Source organism: Suncus etruscus, chromosome 14, assembly GCF_024139225.1.
Source record: "Suncus etruscus isolate mSunEtr1 chromosome 14, mSunEtr1.pri.cur, whole genome shotgun sequence".
Classification (NCBI taxonomy): Eukaryota; Metazoa; Chordata; class Mammalia; order Eulipotyphla; family Soricidae; genus Suncus; species Suncus etruscus.
In genome coordinates this window covers 50,574,249-50,590,417 of record NC_064861.1, presented here as the reverse complement: position 1 = coordinate 50,590,417, position 16,169 = coordinate 50,574,249, and the positions used below count along the sequence as shown (strand labels likewise).

Here is a 16,169-nt window from a genome sequence, read left to right as displayed (position 1 = left end):
ATATGATAATGTTTTGTTGTATTTACAGTTTCTTTATCTGTATGTCGTATGTCTGAAGATTTTATATTTGAGATCCTGTTTTGAAAATTTGTACATACAGTTTGCCAGGGGTTTTCTAATTTATTGTTTTATATACACATTTTCCTGAGCTAGCAACAATTCTTCTAACCCACTAATGCTTTCAAGTCTAGCAGAGTGCCTTCGTTTCCTGTATGAAGGGTGCCTGTATGAGACCAAGTCTTTGATCCCCTCATGTCAAGTGTGTTCCTGGCAGCACTGATATGTGTGGTCCCCGAAACCACAGCTAACTGTGCAGCTCTAAGCCAGTGTGAGAAAGGAAAGCAGGGAAATGGATGACATTTGATTTATTAACCCTTATAAGGATACATTTAGGTTGTATGTAGGTGTCTGCTATTTCACATCTTATTAGTTTATTTTTGTTTTTGGACTACACCTAGCTATACTCGGGGCTTACGTATCCCTGACACTGTTTAGAGGTCACTCCTGGTGGTACTGAGGGACCATATGATGTGCTGGGGAGCAAATTGGGGTGGGTCAGCAACATACAAGGCAAGTCCCTTGATCTCTGTACAATCTCTCTGATACTCTATTCAGTTTCTTTTTTTATTGGGGGGGTTGGGTCATACTCAGCTGTGCTCAAGGCTTATGAGCTTAATTCTGGTGGGGCTTGGGGGACCATATGGGATGTTGAGAATCAAACTCAGGTTGACTACATGCTGTCTGTACAGTTTCTTCAGTCCTACTTTTTAGTTTCTTAACATAATCCTATCGTTTTTTCCACTTATTTCCCCACATAGTTAATCCAAAAAGTTATAAAATGAGTGCAGTGTTAGTGTGTCATTTTATTATAAATTTACTCTCTGGCTGTATTAGTATTTGCTTGAATTGCAGCCTGACTGTTTCCCTACTGAGCATTTTAGACATTTCCTGGTTTTCCTATTTTATGATTATGAAGTTGGCTATCTTTATGTATAGCTTTTAGTTTATGGTTAGTTCCTCAGGGAAGATTGTTAGTAACAAAATTATAAGGCCATAGAGCCATAGAGTCTACTATTCCTTCAGAGTAGACATAGAATCTACTGTTTCTTCAGAGTAGAGATGTCATTTGCTCCCTGAAAGTGCTCTAGTTTGCTTTCCTGGATAAATCTGAGCTTACATTGTATCCTCTTACCTTTATTCCTAGCATGTTTATATTAATTTTCAATGTGCTATTTATTCTTCTCCACTTAAGTTGTTTGGCAGCATCTGGTTATCCATGGCCAGCTTGGTCATCTTTATGCAGCTACGTTACCTGTTCCATGAGGTACAACGCCGAATTCGCCGGCACAAGAACTATTTGCGTGTGGTCGGGAACATGGAAGCCAGGTGAGTAAGCACAAGATGACATGGCCCAAGTTGACTCAGACCAGAATTTTTTTATATGAGATCCTAGATTATATGAGCTCCCTACTTTTGTCATCTGTTGCAAAACAATGAGAAATGCATAATTTCAGGGGAGCCAGACTACCTGTTTATAAATCACTGCTAAATTTCTGTGTTACATGGATATGGAGACACCTGCTTTAACCCAAAATGAAGGCAGTTGGAACACCCTGCTTTTGCCCAAAACAAAGACATAGACATTTCCCAACTTCCTTTTTTTTTTTTTCACCAACACTTTTGACTTGTAAAAGTCCACCTGGATAGTTTTTTTTTGTTTGTTTTCTTTTTTTGTTTGTTTGTTTTTGGGTCACACCAGGCAGTACTTGGGGTTACTCCTGGCTCTATGCTCAGAAGTCACTCCTGGCAGGTTCAGGGGACCATATGAGATGCCGGGATTCGAACCAATGACCTTCTGCATGAAAGGCAAACACCTTACCTCCATGTTAACTTTCCGGCCCCTGGATAGTTACTTTTGCTTCTCACTCTACTCTCCATCCCAATTGAATTTGAACTGGTAAATGAAGAGAGTTGTCAGTTTGGCGGGTCCAGATAGGTCAGGAGGCAAGAAGCCACCCGACTCCATGTTTTCTCCATATGACTGGCTTGGTTTATTTATTCTTCGTGGCTACCCTGCTTCAGACTCACCCAATATTGGAAATACGGCTTGAGAGTTTATTTTACATTTGGAACAATTTATTTAACTCCTCTGCCTCTTTCTTTTGGATCTGCTGGGAAGATTCAGTAGGGTGATTTATATAATATACTAGAATATATACTGGATCCATAATACTTGTACAACAAATATTAGTTTCTTGTTATTTTATTTGTATAATTATCATCAGTGGATGCTTCCTTGGTCTCTTTATTTGTTCACTTATTTTGATTTTGGGATCACATCTGGTGCTACTCGGCTGCTACTCTGGTCTCTGAATTTGGGGGAATCTCTGAACTTGGGGGTTGCTGGGTATCATGCAAAGCCTGCACTTGAGCCTGTTGAGTTATCTCTGGCCTCTGCTCTGTTTTATGAAGATGGTTGATTTTTATGTATTCCTTAATCTTATTCTCTTTTTTATGGTTTTTGGGCCACACCCGGTGGTGCTCAGGGGTTACTTCTATCTGCCCAGAAATAGCTCCTGGCAGACATGGGAGACCATATGGTACGCCGGGATTTGAACCAACCACCTTAGGTCCTGGGTCAGCTGCTTGCAAGGCAAATGCTGTGCTATCTCTCTGGCCCCTTAATTTTATTCTTTTTTTGTTTTTTGATTTTTGTTTTTTGTTTTTTGTTTTTTTTTAAATATGGAACGCTTCACGAATTTGCATGTCATCCATGCGCAGGGGCCATGCTAATCTCTGTATCGTTCCAATTTTAGTATATGTGCTGCCGAAGCGAGCACGTTTTTTGTTTTTGGTTTTTGGGTCACACCCGGCAGCACTCGGGTTACTTCTGGCTCTATGCTCAGAAATCACTCCTGGCAGGCTCAGGGGACCATATGGGATGCCGGGATTCAAACCACCGACCTTCTGCATGAAAGGCAAACACCTTACCTCCATGCTATTTCTCCAACTCCTAATCTTATTCTTTACACATGCGTACTTATACACATTATCTCACGCCACCTCACTGATGACGCACTTAACTGTCTAAGCTGAGGTTAGTGGTTAGTGGATGTGAGATTCATGAACATTATGATTATGTTTAAGAGAACTGCTTGGCTGACTGAAGAGTCTTGATTTACTTAGGAGTGTTCCCTTTCTCCCAACTCCTTAACAAAGTTGATTTCTGTGTGTAAGTTTTTACTTGATTTTTGACGAGCTATGAACAGAAAGCAGGTGTGCTGTTTCTAATGATGAAACCTGCTGAGCAAAACTCCTCTATCACTGTTGCTATTGGAGATGAGAAGTCTGTAAAGAGGTGTTTAGATATGTGTGTGCAGTATGGTATTTGGGGTGTGCGTATGTGTAGAATTAATGGTCCTGCTATGTGTGTATTTGTCTGTGTATGTTCGGTGTTTGGGGTATGCACGTGTTTTGTGTGTGTGTGTAGAATCAACAACCTCTATGCCTCTGTGTGTAGCATTGACAGATAAGAGAGGGAATGAAAGAATGAAAAAGAAAGAGTAGAATTGACAGATTGTCAGTCCCATTGGGCCTTGTGTGTTTTCACAGGTTTGCAGTCGCCACTCCAGAGGAGCTTGCAGTCAATAACGATGACTGTGCCATCTGTTGGGACTCAATGCAGGCTGCCAGGAAGCTTCCCTGTGGACATCTCTTTCACAAGTAGGAGCCACTGGGAGGGTACTGGGTACAGTGTGTGCCTGGGCTTAAGGCCAAGATAGCAGAGAAGCAGCAGAGACTGTGGTGCTGTCCCTGATTGGCAGGTGTGGCATAGTGCCTTGCCCTGTTGTCTCTTCCCTGTAGCAGTCCCAGAAGTTCTCTGTCCAGCCAAAATCACTTGGGTATTGGTTGAACATTCTGATTAGATAGATCTTGAGTCATTGTATCCATGGTTATTGAGAAAGGTTTTGTGTTTACTCCTTTTTGTGCATTCCCAAATTGTCTTCTTTTGAATATTAAAACAACTTAAAATGGACTATCCGTAACTTGACAGGATTATTGGTCAGTGTCTTGTTAAGATGTGCTAGGCACTGGGATAAAATTAATAGATTAATTAATTTGGTATTTTGGGCCACACCTGGTGGTTCTCCAGGCTTATACCTGGCTCTGTGCTCAGAGATTATTTCTGGCAGGCTCATAGAACAATATGGGATGTTTGGGGATCAAACCTGGGTGGGCTGTATGCAAGGCAAGAAAGCACCCTTCAAAAAAAAAAAAATGTGGGGCTGGAGAGATAGCATGGAGGTAAAGCGTTTGCCTTTCATGCAAGAGGTCATCGGTTCGAATCCCAGCATCCCATATGGTCCCCTGTGCCTGCCAGGAGCAATTTCTGAGCATGGAGCCAGGAGTAACCCCTGAGCACTGCCGGGTGTGACCCAAAACCACAAAAAAAAAAAAAATAATAATAATAAAAAAAAATGTTCTTTAAAAAAAAAAAAAAAAAAAAATGCATGGAGCCGGAGAGGTGGTGCTAGAGGTAAGGTGTCTGCCTTGCAAGCGCCAGCCAAGGAAGGACCACGGTTCGATCCCCCTTTGTCCCATATGGTCTGTCTCCCCAGGCCAGGGGCAATTTCTGAGTGCTTAGTCAGGAGTAACCCCTGAGCATCAAACGGGTGTGGCCCGAAAAAACAAAAACAAAACAACCATCCTACCTGTTGTACTATTGCTCTAGCCTCCATCTGGAGATAAAATTTAAATGACAGCTATTGATTTTGCTTTCACAAATCATTAGTCTGTGTAGTTGACAGAAATGAAGCAAAACATTTTGAAAGTGTGAATAGAAATTGAGATGAGTGCTTGAACAGACAACCATGACTTTTAGAACCTGTAACAAAGGGATCTTCAACCTGGAGCAATCCTCTTGAACCTGGGTAGAATAGAGCTAATGAAAGGAAGGATCAGCTGGGAAACATATGAGACAGGAGCCTGTTGGAGGTAGCAGAATGAGTGGCAGAATGGAGGAACTTAAAAGAACCAGGTGGCAGGACCCAGAATGGCAGGCAGGTGGCATTACTATAGCAGAAAAGCCCTACAGGGTTTGAGGGCCCCTGTTAGGGTGAGGAAATCCTTGATTGATAGTGTTTGGTAGGGGCTTGGGGTTTTATAAGCATCTTGCAAAGATCCTGCTGCAGTTCAGGTGTGTGTTAAGGGCAACCGAAGCAAAAGTGGGAGGAAAGTAGATGGTACTGAGCAAGATTGGATGGCTCTGGGCCTGCATGTAATGTCGTGATCCTGCCTCGGTATGCTAAGGGTATCTTCTTTTCTTTGGGGCATTGGGTAGTTCCTGTCTTCGTTCCTGGTTAGAGCAAGACACCTCCTGCCCAACGTGCAGAATGTCTCTTAATATCGTGGACAATAATCGTGCCCGGGAAGACCATCAAGGAGAGAACTTGGATGAGAATTTGGTTCCTGTAGCAGCAGCTGAAGGCAGACCTCGCTTAAACCAACACAATCACTTCTTCCACTTTGATGGTTAGTTGATTTCTATCTTTGAAACCATACCAAGGGCTCTTTCCCCCTGTGGGATAGCTCTTTTATTAATGAAGTGTCCTATATAGCCTGTTAAATATTCATTTTCATGCCAATGGAATGTGATCAGTAAGGATAGATACCATCAAGGAGTTCTTCTGTACAGGACCTTTGGCTAGATCCTGGGAAAGTCAGATGGGACTGAAGGGGGAGGCAGAGTAAAACTGAATCAAGCTCCTCGTGAGTTGAATAATCCCTAGTTGCTAATAACATCACATTTGTATAATGGGGAGGGTCACTGAGTAGCCTTTCCAGTAAAAACTGAAGCAGAATCAGGGGCCGGAGAGATAGCATGGAGGTAAGGGGTTTGCCTTCCATGCAGAAGGACGGTGGTTCGAATCTCAGCATCCCATATGGTCCTCCGTGCCTGCCAGGGGCGATTTCTGAGCACAGAGCCAGGAGTAACCTCTGAGTGATGCCGGGTATGAACTCCCCCCCCCACCAACTGTTGCAAAAAAAAAAAAAAAAAAACTGAAGCAGAATCAGAGCTGAACTCTGTTTCTTTGTCCACAAAACAAGGATATTCTGCCTATCAATAGTATGGGAAGGATTGTAATAAAAAAAAAAATCCCAGTAAAATTTCAGGTTAGTTCAGTTTTTTTGTTGTTGTTGTTGTTTTTTTGTTTTTTGTTTTTGTTTTTTGGGTCACACCCGGCAGTGCTCAGGGGTTACTCCTGGCTGTCTGCTCAGAAATAGCTCCTGGCAGGCAAACGCCGCTGTGCTATCTCTCCGGGCCCTCAGTTAATTTTTTTACTATAAAATGGATATTCCTGGGGTGTTGTTGAGACCTATTCGTAGTTTGGATTTGAGTTTTTGGGTAGAGGATAGAGTGCGGGGATGGAGGAGGGCCTATTGGTAAAATTCCTATTATTAGGGACCAGGGAGCTGAGTCAAGTGTTCAGTTGCTAAATTACTTGATTACTAGACTTCAGTTAATTACTAAAACTTAGTCAAAAGATAGCCAACTTCAATTTATCTCTAAGTACACCAAAATTAGCATCCAATATTTTTATTTATTTATGTTTATGGGCCATACCCAGTGGTGCTCAGGGCTACTACTGTCTCTGCATTCAGAAATCATTTCTGGTGGTGCTCAGGGATTCATATAGGATGCTGGGGATCGAATCCAGATCAACCACACCTTCAGCCCTAATATCATGCATTTTTTGGCACATTTTGCTGGGCATGACTTTTGAATTTTGGGTGGGGGATGCTACACCCATTTGATGCTCAGGGGTTATTCCTGGCTAAGCGCTCAGAAATTGCCCTTGGCTTGGGGGGACCATATGGGATGCCGGGGGAATCGAACTGCAGTCCTTCCTTGGCTAGCGCTTGCAAGGCAGACACCTTACCTCTAGCGCCACCTCACCGGCCCCAACTTTTGAATTTTATTTATTTATTTATTTATTTATTTTTTTTTTTTTTTTTTTTTTTTTTGCCACACCTGGCGGTGCTCAGGGGTTACTCCTGGATGTCTGCTCAGAAATAGCTCCTGGCAGGCACGGGGGACCTTATGAGACACCGGGATTCGCACCAACCACCTTAGGTCCTAGATCGGCTGCTTGCAAGGCAAACACCGCTGTGCTATTTCTCCGGCCTCTGAAATTTGTTATACTTACTTCTATAGCCTGTGCTCCAACTTTTTATGAGAAGAAAATAACCTGATGCTGAGTTGTATAACCAATATTTGGCAGTGGTTTATCTTATGACCACCCCCCCTCAGGGAAATAACTGAAGCAGCAGACTTCTTGTTTCCAGAAACATACAGGCCTGTGTTACAGAACTCTGAAAATAATTTTGAATCTAAACCAAAACCTTTCCAGCATATTAGTGAGTTGAAGTGTCTTGAAAATAAATTGCTATGAAAATAGTATCTTCCGGGGCCGGGTAGGTGGCGCTGGAGGTAAAGTGTCTGCCTTGCAAGCGCTAGCCAAGGAAGGACCGCGGTTCGATCCCCCGGTGTCCCATATGGTCCCCCCAAGCCAGGGGCGATTTCTGAGCACATAGCCAGGAGTAACCCCTGAGCGTCAAACGGGTGTGGCCCAAAAACCAAAAAAAAAAAAAAATAGTATCTTCCAATGGATAGTGATGTGCACAGTGTGAAAGGAACACCTCTTGGAGTGTTATAGGCCTTGAGGAACTATTGTTCTAGGCCAAGAGTAAGTTGAGGGTGTGGAACTTGACAACTACCAGAGAGCAGGAGAGCCCTGTCACATTCTAGAACCCAACTGAGTCCCAGTAATGCCACTGAAAGAACTAGAATCTAATCTCTGAGCAGAATGGAATGAGAATAATTGATGGTACCATGTGGGATTTTGTTGAATATTAAATGAGAAATTCTGTATAAGATGCCGGGCACACTGGCCTAGTATAAAGTGAGCTCAGGATACCCATGGGCACAGCCAGGTGTCTGAAATCTGTGCCGATTCTCCTTTGCTGTAGGTTCACGGATTGCAAGTTGGCTGCCGAGTTTTTCAGTGGAAGTGATGCACACCACCAACATTCTGGGCATAACACAGGCCAGCAACTCTCAGCTTAATGCCATGGTAAGAAATGCTGATGGTTTTGTATGTACTGCTGCCTAATCAGGAGGGTGCAGATGCAGGAAAGAGGACAGAGTTCCAGGCTTGCTGTTCTCCCTAGGCTCTGACCCAGTAGTCTGCTTCTCAGGGGACTTCTGTGGTCTCTGAGACCACTTATGTTCGCATGTTTTGAAGTTGAAATTTGAGTAGAAACCTACTTTCATATTCTCGTACATGGTGGAAAATCTAAGTTCTGAGTATTTCTAGCTCTGTTGTGATCCTCCTGGTCAATCTTGAGACTTTCCCTAAATTTTTTTTGGGGGGGGTCACACCCAGCAATGCTCAGGGGTTACTCCTGGCTCTATGCTTAGAAATCGCTCCTGGCAGGCTCGGGGGACCATATGGGATGCTGGGATTCAAACCACCGTCCTTCTGCATGCAAGGCAAATGCCTTACCTTCATGCTATCTCTCCAGCCCCGACACTTTCCCTAATTTAAGTAAAAAAATTGGGGGAGTTATTGACAAGTAAATGATACACCTTTTATTCCTTAATTAGAGGCTGGAGATATGACTCAGTGGATGAGCACTTGCTTTGCATGTATGAGACTTTGGGCTTGATCCCTGGCACTGCTGGGAAAGAGTGACACCTGTCATTCACACCCACCCATAGCTTAGCCCTCCTGGATTATTACCCTAAACTGGAAAAAAAATTGTTTCAGATTACTAAAAAAAAAATATATATATATATATATATATATATATATATACATACACATATATATGTATATATTTTTGTTTGTTTTTGTTTTTGGGCCACACCCGGTGATGCTCTGGGATTACTCCTGGCTATGCACTCAGAAATCACTCCTGGCATGGGGGACCATATGGGATGCAGGGGATCGAACCGCATTCCATCCTAGGCTAGTATGGGCAAGACAGAGGCCTTACCGCTTGCACCACCACTCCGGCACCTAAAATATATATATATATATTTTATTCCTACTTCTTCCTACCCTAAATAAATAAGTAGACATATATGTATGCACATACAGATGCATATACACACAACAGTTTTTTGATATTGAGTCATTGCTGTTAGCTCAAAGATGTTGAGGATGTACTTCAGAATTCTTTGTGTGTGTTGTTTTACGTTGTAGTATCTGAGGATTGAATCTAGGGCCTCACAAATATCAGGCAAGATCTCTGCTCCTAAGCTGCATCCCTGGCATTTTTTTTTAAAAAAAAAAAGCTTTGTTGGCTGGAATATATTTGTTTTTCACAGTATTGCTGAAATACGATGCACTATGATTGAAATTTAATATTCATTGTGATGGTGATGCAAGTTATCTTTGTTCTTGTTTGGACAGGGCCGCCACTGGAGTGGTGGGTAAGCTTGGTTAGTATTTTAGAAAGTCGTTGGTTCATTTTCCTTGATGCTTTTATTTAGCTGGTCTATATTGAAAGTCTGTTTACTGCACATTGTAAACAAATGACTCTACTGCCAAATGGAAAGGGTAGATGTGGGGCCAGAGAGATAGCATGGAGATAAGATGTTTGCCTTACATGCAGAAGGATGGTGGTTCAAATCCCAGCATCCCATATGGTCCCCCAAGCCTGCTGGGTCGATTTCTGAGTGTAGAGCCCCTGAGTGCTGTCGTTGTGACCCAAAAACAAACAAAAAGAAAGGGTAGATGTGAGCCCTACTTGCAGGAGGTATATATTCTAATGGGGAAGTTGATTCTAATCACTCCTGTGATCAGTGCTGAGCTTCAGGACAGCAGGTGATGTGGGAGAGGCTAAGGAGTCCATTCAGAGGTGGCAGTCAGAGGTCCTCTCTGAGGATATGGTTATTCAGCTGAGACTTGAAGGAAGTAGGACAGAGAAAGCAATAGAGAAAACATTAGGTACCAGAGTCAATACTAGAAACAGGTATTGTGACTGGAGCCTAACAAGTCAAGGACATATACTAAGATTATAGAACCAGACCATGCAGGAATCTATCCAGTTTAGATTTCAGTGTCTTAGAAGGTCGGTGGAGATTTTTTTTCTTCCCCAGGAGACTCATAGACATTGAAAAGAGAATGATTTGCATCAGTGAAAATGGATATAGAAGGCTGGAATGGGAGTACAGAAACCAGTTAAGAGGCTAGTGCTGTGATTTAGACAGAAGATAATTCTTGGAGCAGGGTGTCAGTACAAGGAAACAAGGAGGCCACTGGAGATACCTGAGGAAGATAAATTGACAGAACTGGACTAGTTTGCAATTTGGACATGGAGATGATCGAAGAAAGGGAAAGCAGTGTATTAATTTCCATCCCACTAGCTCCTCAGGTGATGTACCATGTACTGAGATGGGCAAGACTCGGAGACAAGCAGAGTTTTAGGTCAGGGACTCAGCTTTCTGTTTGGGAAAGTTAGGGTGTCTCTGAGACATCCAGGTTGAGATCCAATGAGGCAGTTCTGCACCTCATCTAGGGTATCAGGTGTCAGATGCTCTAAACCAGGTGTCTCAAACTCAATTTACCTGGGGGCCGCAGGAAGCAAAGTTGGGGTGATCCTTGAGTGCAAAGTCAGTAGTAGTAAGCCTTGAACATTGGGGGGTGTGACCCAAACAACTAAAACAAAACAAAGCAAAAAAAGATTCCTCTAGGGCAGGGCCACAAAATGTCGTATAGAAGGCCGCAAACAGCCTGCAGGCCGCGAGTTTGAGACCCCTGCCAGAGAGTTGTTTGGTTTTGGTTTGGGGGCTATACCCAGCAGCGCTCAGGGGTTACTCCTGGCTCTGTACTTAGAAATTACTCCTGGCAGGCTTGGGGGATATGGGATGTCAGGGATCGAACCCAAGTCGGCCACATGCAAGTCAAATACCCTACCCCCTATGCTATCACTGTGGTCCCTACACAGATTTTTAAAGAGTATGGCCAGATCTTTTCCAGGGAGAGCATGTATGAAGAACATTTATGAAGAAGGACTCAGATATGGTAGCGAGAGAGGAGCCAAGGCCACAGCTGAGCAGGAAGCAGCCAAAGGTGGCAAGTCAATCTTGTGACTCTTAGCAGAGGAGGACAGACCAGACCCGTTTGTGTTTGGCATAATAGTGAATGTGCTTGAGTAGCTGGAGAAGAGCAGCAGCTTTCAATTGGCTGCAGGGTCAGATACTAGATTAGGGCATATTGAAAGTGAGTGAGAGGAAAAGAAACAAAAGTACAAGACACCATGGTAAAAAAGGAACAGATATTGAGGTGGCTTGGAATGTGCTATCACATGGATATCTGCATGTGGGAGGGGTATTGCTGCTTTGTGTAATACCCAGAAGTGCTCAGATATTATCAAAAGAACAAAACAGAAAACCCTTTAAATCTTTATTTTTTTTTTCTAAGTTGAATCATTCTAATTCAGCATTTCTTGGGAACCGGTTTTCTGTGCTTTTTAAATCTTTAAGTTTACGGTGTCCCACAGTAGCTGCAGCATCCTGGAAGACAACTAAAGGTCTGAAGCATCAGGAGAACTGTGGAGTCGAGCTGGCCCCCAATTTGTATTTTCTTTTTTTTTTTTTTGGTTTTTGGACCACACCCGGCGGTGCTCAGGGGTTACTCCTGGCTGTCTGCTCAGAAATAGCTCCTGGCAGGCACGGGGGACCATATGGGACACCGGGATTCGAACCAACCACCTTTGGTCCTGGATCGGCTGCTTGCAAGGCAAATGCCTCTGTGCTATCTCTCCGGGCCCCTAATTTGTATTTTCAAGTCAGGTCGACAAGATCTGCCAAGTGCCTCAGTGAGTGCCTCCCAGCGTGGAGGCTGGGCCTTTGTGTGACTCTGTCTTGTGTTCCTACAGGCTCATCAGATTCAAGAAATGTTTCCCCAGGTCCCTTATCATCTCGTACTTCAAGACCTGCAACTAACACGTTCTGTTGAAATAACAACAGACAATATTTTAGAAGGACGGATTCAAGTACCTTTCCCCACACAGGTAAACTGGGTTTAAAGTATGACAAAAGGATTCTGGCTTCTTAAAGAATGAATCACTAGCTTAGCTCTTTTAGTTAGCAAACACATATCATTTATTATTTGAGGAGATTTGCTGTGAATTCCAAACTTTGCAACTTTCCAAATTATGTCTGAGACAGGTCCTCTAAGGCTCAGATTAAAACAAGGAAAGGCATATTGTGTAAGTTTTGGTGCCGATGAACTTCCAGCCAGTCTGCTCTTTCCAGTTCAGAGCTCAGAGCCTCTGTCTTTATTGGAGAAGGAGCGGCAGGTTTTTTTCTATAAAGAGCTGTTAGGCTGCTTTGTCAGTTCTTTATTTTTTGGTTTTTGGGCCACACCTGGCGTGCTCAGGGGTTACTCCTGGCTGTTTTCAGAAATAGCTCCTGGCAGGCTCAGGGGACCATATGGGGTACCGGGGATTGGACCCGGGTCCATCCAGGGTCGGCCGCATGCAAGGCAAATGCCCTGCCGCTGTGTTATCGCTCCAACCCCCTTTGTTAGTTCTTAGCTCTGTTGAAGCTCTTGCATTGCTATGTGGCTCATATGTGGTCCTGGGTGCTGTGCAGGTGACATGTACTGCTGGTTTTTGTAGCACTCCCTTCCTGATAATGGGAGAAGGGGAGAATTTGGTTTAGGCTGGAGTTTACTAACCCCAGCTCAAGTAGAAGGTGCTGGCCTCCTGACTGAATTTGCACATTGTGTAACTTTCCATTGGCAAGATTTCTTATCTCTATGAAGCTGCATTTTGATTCTCTTATTTGTTTTTTATTTGGAGGGCACATCTAGCAATGCTGGGGTTATTTCTAGCTTTGTGATTAGGAATAACTCTTCACAGTGTTCATTCGGGACTGTATGGGATTCTGAGGATTGAACCCATGCAAAGCAAGTGCCCTATCCACTGTACCAAGGCTATGACCCTATTTTGATTGTTTTTGGGGGGTTGTGTTTGGGCCACCTGGTAGCACTCAGAGATTACTCTTGGCTATATAGCTCCGAAATCACTCTTGGCAGGCTCAGGGGACCATATGGGATGCCAGGGATCAACCTGGGTCCATCCCAGGTCAGCTGCTTGCAAGGCAAATACTCTACACTGTGCTATCACTCGGACCCCTATTTTGGTTCTTATAAAGCTCAGATTTCCTGGTCCATCATAGAACCTCTCCATGGATACAAGAATATACACATTGAAAAGACAGGCTTTCTCACAGTACTAAGGACTATATTTATGTATGTGACCAGGGAATCGTCTATCAAGAAAGTATTTGACTTCAGTGCAAAACTGCATGAAATCTGGGGCCTGGAGATGGTATAATTAGAGCACATCCCTGGCATGTGTCTGACCCTGGTTCAATTCTTGGTACCACAAGATTCCACAAGTAACACCGCTTGTAGCCTTGGAGGCCCCCAGCAGTGCTAGACTTGCTTGGGGATCTTTGACTCCTTTGCACTGAACTGATAGCCCCCACTGGTCCTCCTGAGCACTGCTTGGGAGACCCCATCCCTCTGCAAGATATATATAAAGATCTAATCCTTATCATCTGTTCTATAATGTTTAAAGGAGTGAGCCTGGCTAGGTTCAGTGTGTGCTCGCTTGTTCTTACTGGTCTCCTGGCTGGTGGCTCTGGATCCCCAGCAACAGACCTGAGATGGACTGCAAATACTTGAGCAGGGGCATGGTCCAGCAAACACAGACTGCATGTGAGCCTATGAGCTCAGGAAGCAGCAAAGGCCAGTGATGAGTATCCATCTTCATCATTGCTGTGTCCCACAGGGTGCTCTCAGGGTAGAGCTTGACCCCTGCTAAGCAGCGACAGCCCACACTTCCCAATAGTCATTGCTGTGGGCCACCATCTTGCACACACCAGTGTGGTTCTGCAAACTGAAATGCAGTGAACAGTGAGCAGCAAGCAACAGGGCCTTAGGCATTTCTGGTGCTGGTCACCTCCCATGGGGCTACAGACAAGACCAACATGGACAGAGCTGCCTTGGGAATGACTTTTTCCAGGTTTTTCCCTTTGTGTTCTACGTCCTTGGTGTTATTACACCTCTGGTTCCTTTGTCTTATCTATCATCTTAGTAGCATGTTCCCTTACTGGTGGTGAGACTATTGGGCATCCTTGTTCCTTCTTCTCCAGCTTATCCCTGCCCCTGACTTCTGGGTTCAGACTGGCTTTGTACTGTATGGTACTGCTTCTCTTTCAGCGGTCAGAGAGCATTAGACCTGCACTGAACAGTCCTGTGGAAAGACCCATTGGTGACCAGGAGGAGGGAGAAACCTCTGCTCAGGTAAAGGCTAGTCACAAGGGAAGAGAATGGTGCCTAGCAGTAGCCTTCATCCTGCAGCTCAGCTTTGTGAGGCTTAGGGCCAGCATGGAAATGAAGGCTCTCTGGACTATGTCGGTGTTGAAGGCTAACAAACCCTACGTGGTCTGCAGTCTGTACCCCAAAGATTATCCTGGACCTGCAGGGGCCAATAGTGCCCCTCTCAGGCTAGTCCTGGAGCTGCGTAACAGTTCTAAGGATAAGTTAGCCATGGCTCTGGGTGCAGCCACACCCCGCCTGGAGAATAACTCTGCTTCATTCTCCAGAGCTGAAACCATTGAGTTATTCTCCCCCCATACCTCACTCACCCAACTTGGCAGTTCCAGTTCCTTCTGTGCATTTCAAATAAACCAGACCCCTGGGAGCTAGAGAAAGAACTCACCTAAGCATATGATTTGCATGTAGAGGCCTGCGTATGATCCTCAGCCTGACAGTCCCCTAGCACTGCTGGATATGGCTTGCTTCTCACCAAAAATAATACAACCAGACTTCCCAAGTGGAGAGAGGGTGAGCGGGTAGAGAGGAGATGGTTGCCTTGGGAAGTCAGGTCTGCCTCAATATCCATGTGGGCTAGTTACCCCTAACCAAAGCAGCTTCCAGTCAAGTTTCCAGGGCAGAGGCTGCCTCTCCCTTCTCTTATTCCTGTTTACATCATCCCTGTACTGGCCAGAGCTTTCTTGAGGGAAGTGGGAATGCCCTCAGGTAACTCTATCTTTGCTTCTGTGTTGGTGGATGTAGTTCTTCCCACACAGGCTGGGGGCTGAGCCATGTGCTTTCCCCTCAGTGAGCTGACCCTTATTGATGAGATACAAAGGCTTCTTGCTTCCCTGCAAACAGGAAATAGGGAAAAGTCTTCTAGTCACTGAATTCAACTTTTCACATCCGCACCCGTCACTGGTTTATGCACATTTGTGGGATGGTACCTGGCTACTTCCAAAGAAGCAGTTTTGTTGTTGTTGTTAGAGAGTGATAGTTGGATCACAGCTACTGCTGCTCAGAAGACTATTCCTGGCTTTTTGCTCAGGAATGGCCCCTAGTTGTGCTCAAGAGAGCATGTATAATGCTGGGGCCACACAAACCTGTTTTGGATAAATGCATTTGTGTGAGTTTGCAATCCATACACACACGACTGATCCCTGTCCTCTCTCTCCAGTCCTACATTTCCAGTTTGGGGGAAAACTGGCTGGGGTTAGATTTGAAAGTTCAGATTTGTGGTTATCGGAGCTGTTCCAAGCCTGACTGTGTGTTCCCACTGGTGGTTTGTGTTGCCCATCCTCCAACATGTCTCTGTGGACAAAAGCCATCTTACTCCCTTGGGGTGGTTGCTTTGCACCTCACCTGCCAGGACACATGGCTCACACCCTTCCTGATCAACAACAGGCTCTCCTTTCTCACAGCTTTACGAGGTGTGTGTGAGTCACCACCAAGCCTTGTCCCTAGGTGCCTGCCACCACCAGCCCACAAGGTCTTGGATTCCCTGCCAGTCCTTGAGGTGGGGTACTCTGGCCAAAGGGGGAATCTGCTGCACTCACAGTAACCTCGTTTCTCTCCTGTCCAGAATGAGCATATGTCCCTGGATCTCAGTCCTCGATTGGAGGAGACCTTGGACTTTGGTGAGATGGAAGCGGAGCGCTTCGAGGAAGAAGACTTTGAGGCTCGAGGGAGCCGCTTTTCTAAGTCTGCTGAGGAGAGACAGCGCATGCTAGTCCAGAGGAAGGACGACCTGCTGCAGCAAGCAAGGAAGTA

At 44.7% G+C, this 16,169-nt stretch overlaps 1 protein-coding gene and 1 non-coding gene across 2 annotated transcripts in view; one reads left to right on the top strand and one right to left on the bottom strand.

Moving 5' to 3' along the window:
• Nucleotides 1–16,169, top strand: part of AMFR (autocrine motility factor receptor) — a 43,775-nt gene that overhangs the window by 25,234 nt on the left and 2,372 nt on the right. Inside the window, exons 7-13 of the mRNA XM_049786070.1 lie at nt 1,253–1,386; nt 3,613–3,723; nt 5,342–5,532; nt 8,032–8,135; nt 11,950–12,084; nt 14,304–14,387; nt 15,982–16,166. Of these exons, the coding sequence (XP_049642027.1) occupies nt 1,253–1,386; nt 3,613–3,723; nt 5,342–5,532; nt 8,032–8,135; nt 11,950–12,084; nt 14,304–14,387; nt 15,982–16,166 (944 nt within the window). The remainder of the gene's footprint in view (nt 1–1,252; nt 1,387–3,612; nt 3,724–5,341; nt 5,533–8,031; nt 8,136–11,949; nt 12,085–14,303; nt 14,388–15,981; nt 16,167–16,169) is intronic.
• Nucleotides 2,737–2,840, bottom strand: LOC126029151 (U6 spliceosomal RNA). Its single transcript, XR_007502802.1, has one exon. It is a non-coding gene; the product is annotated as a U6 spliceosomal RNA (small nuclear RNA).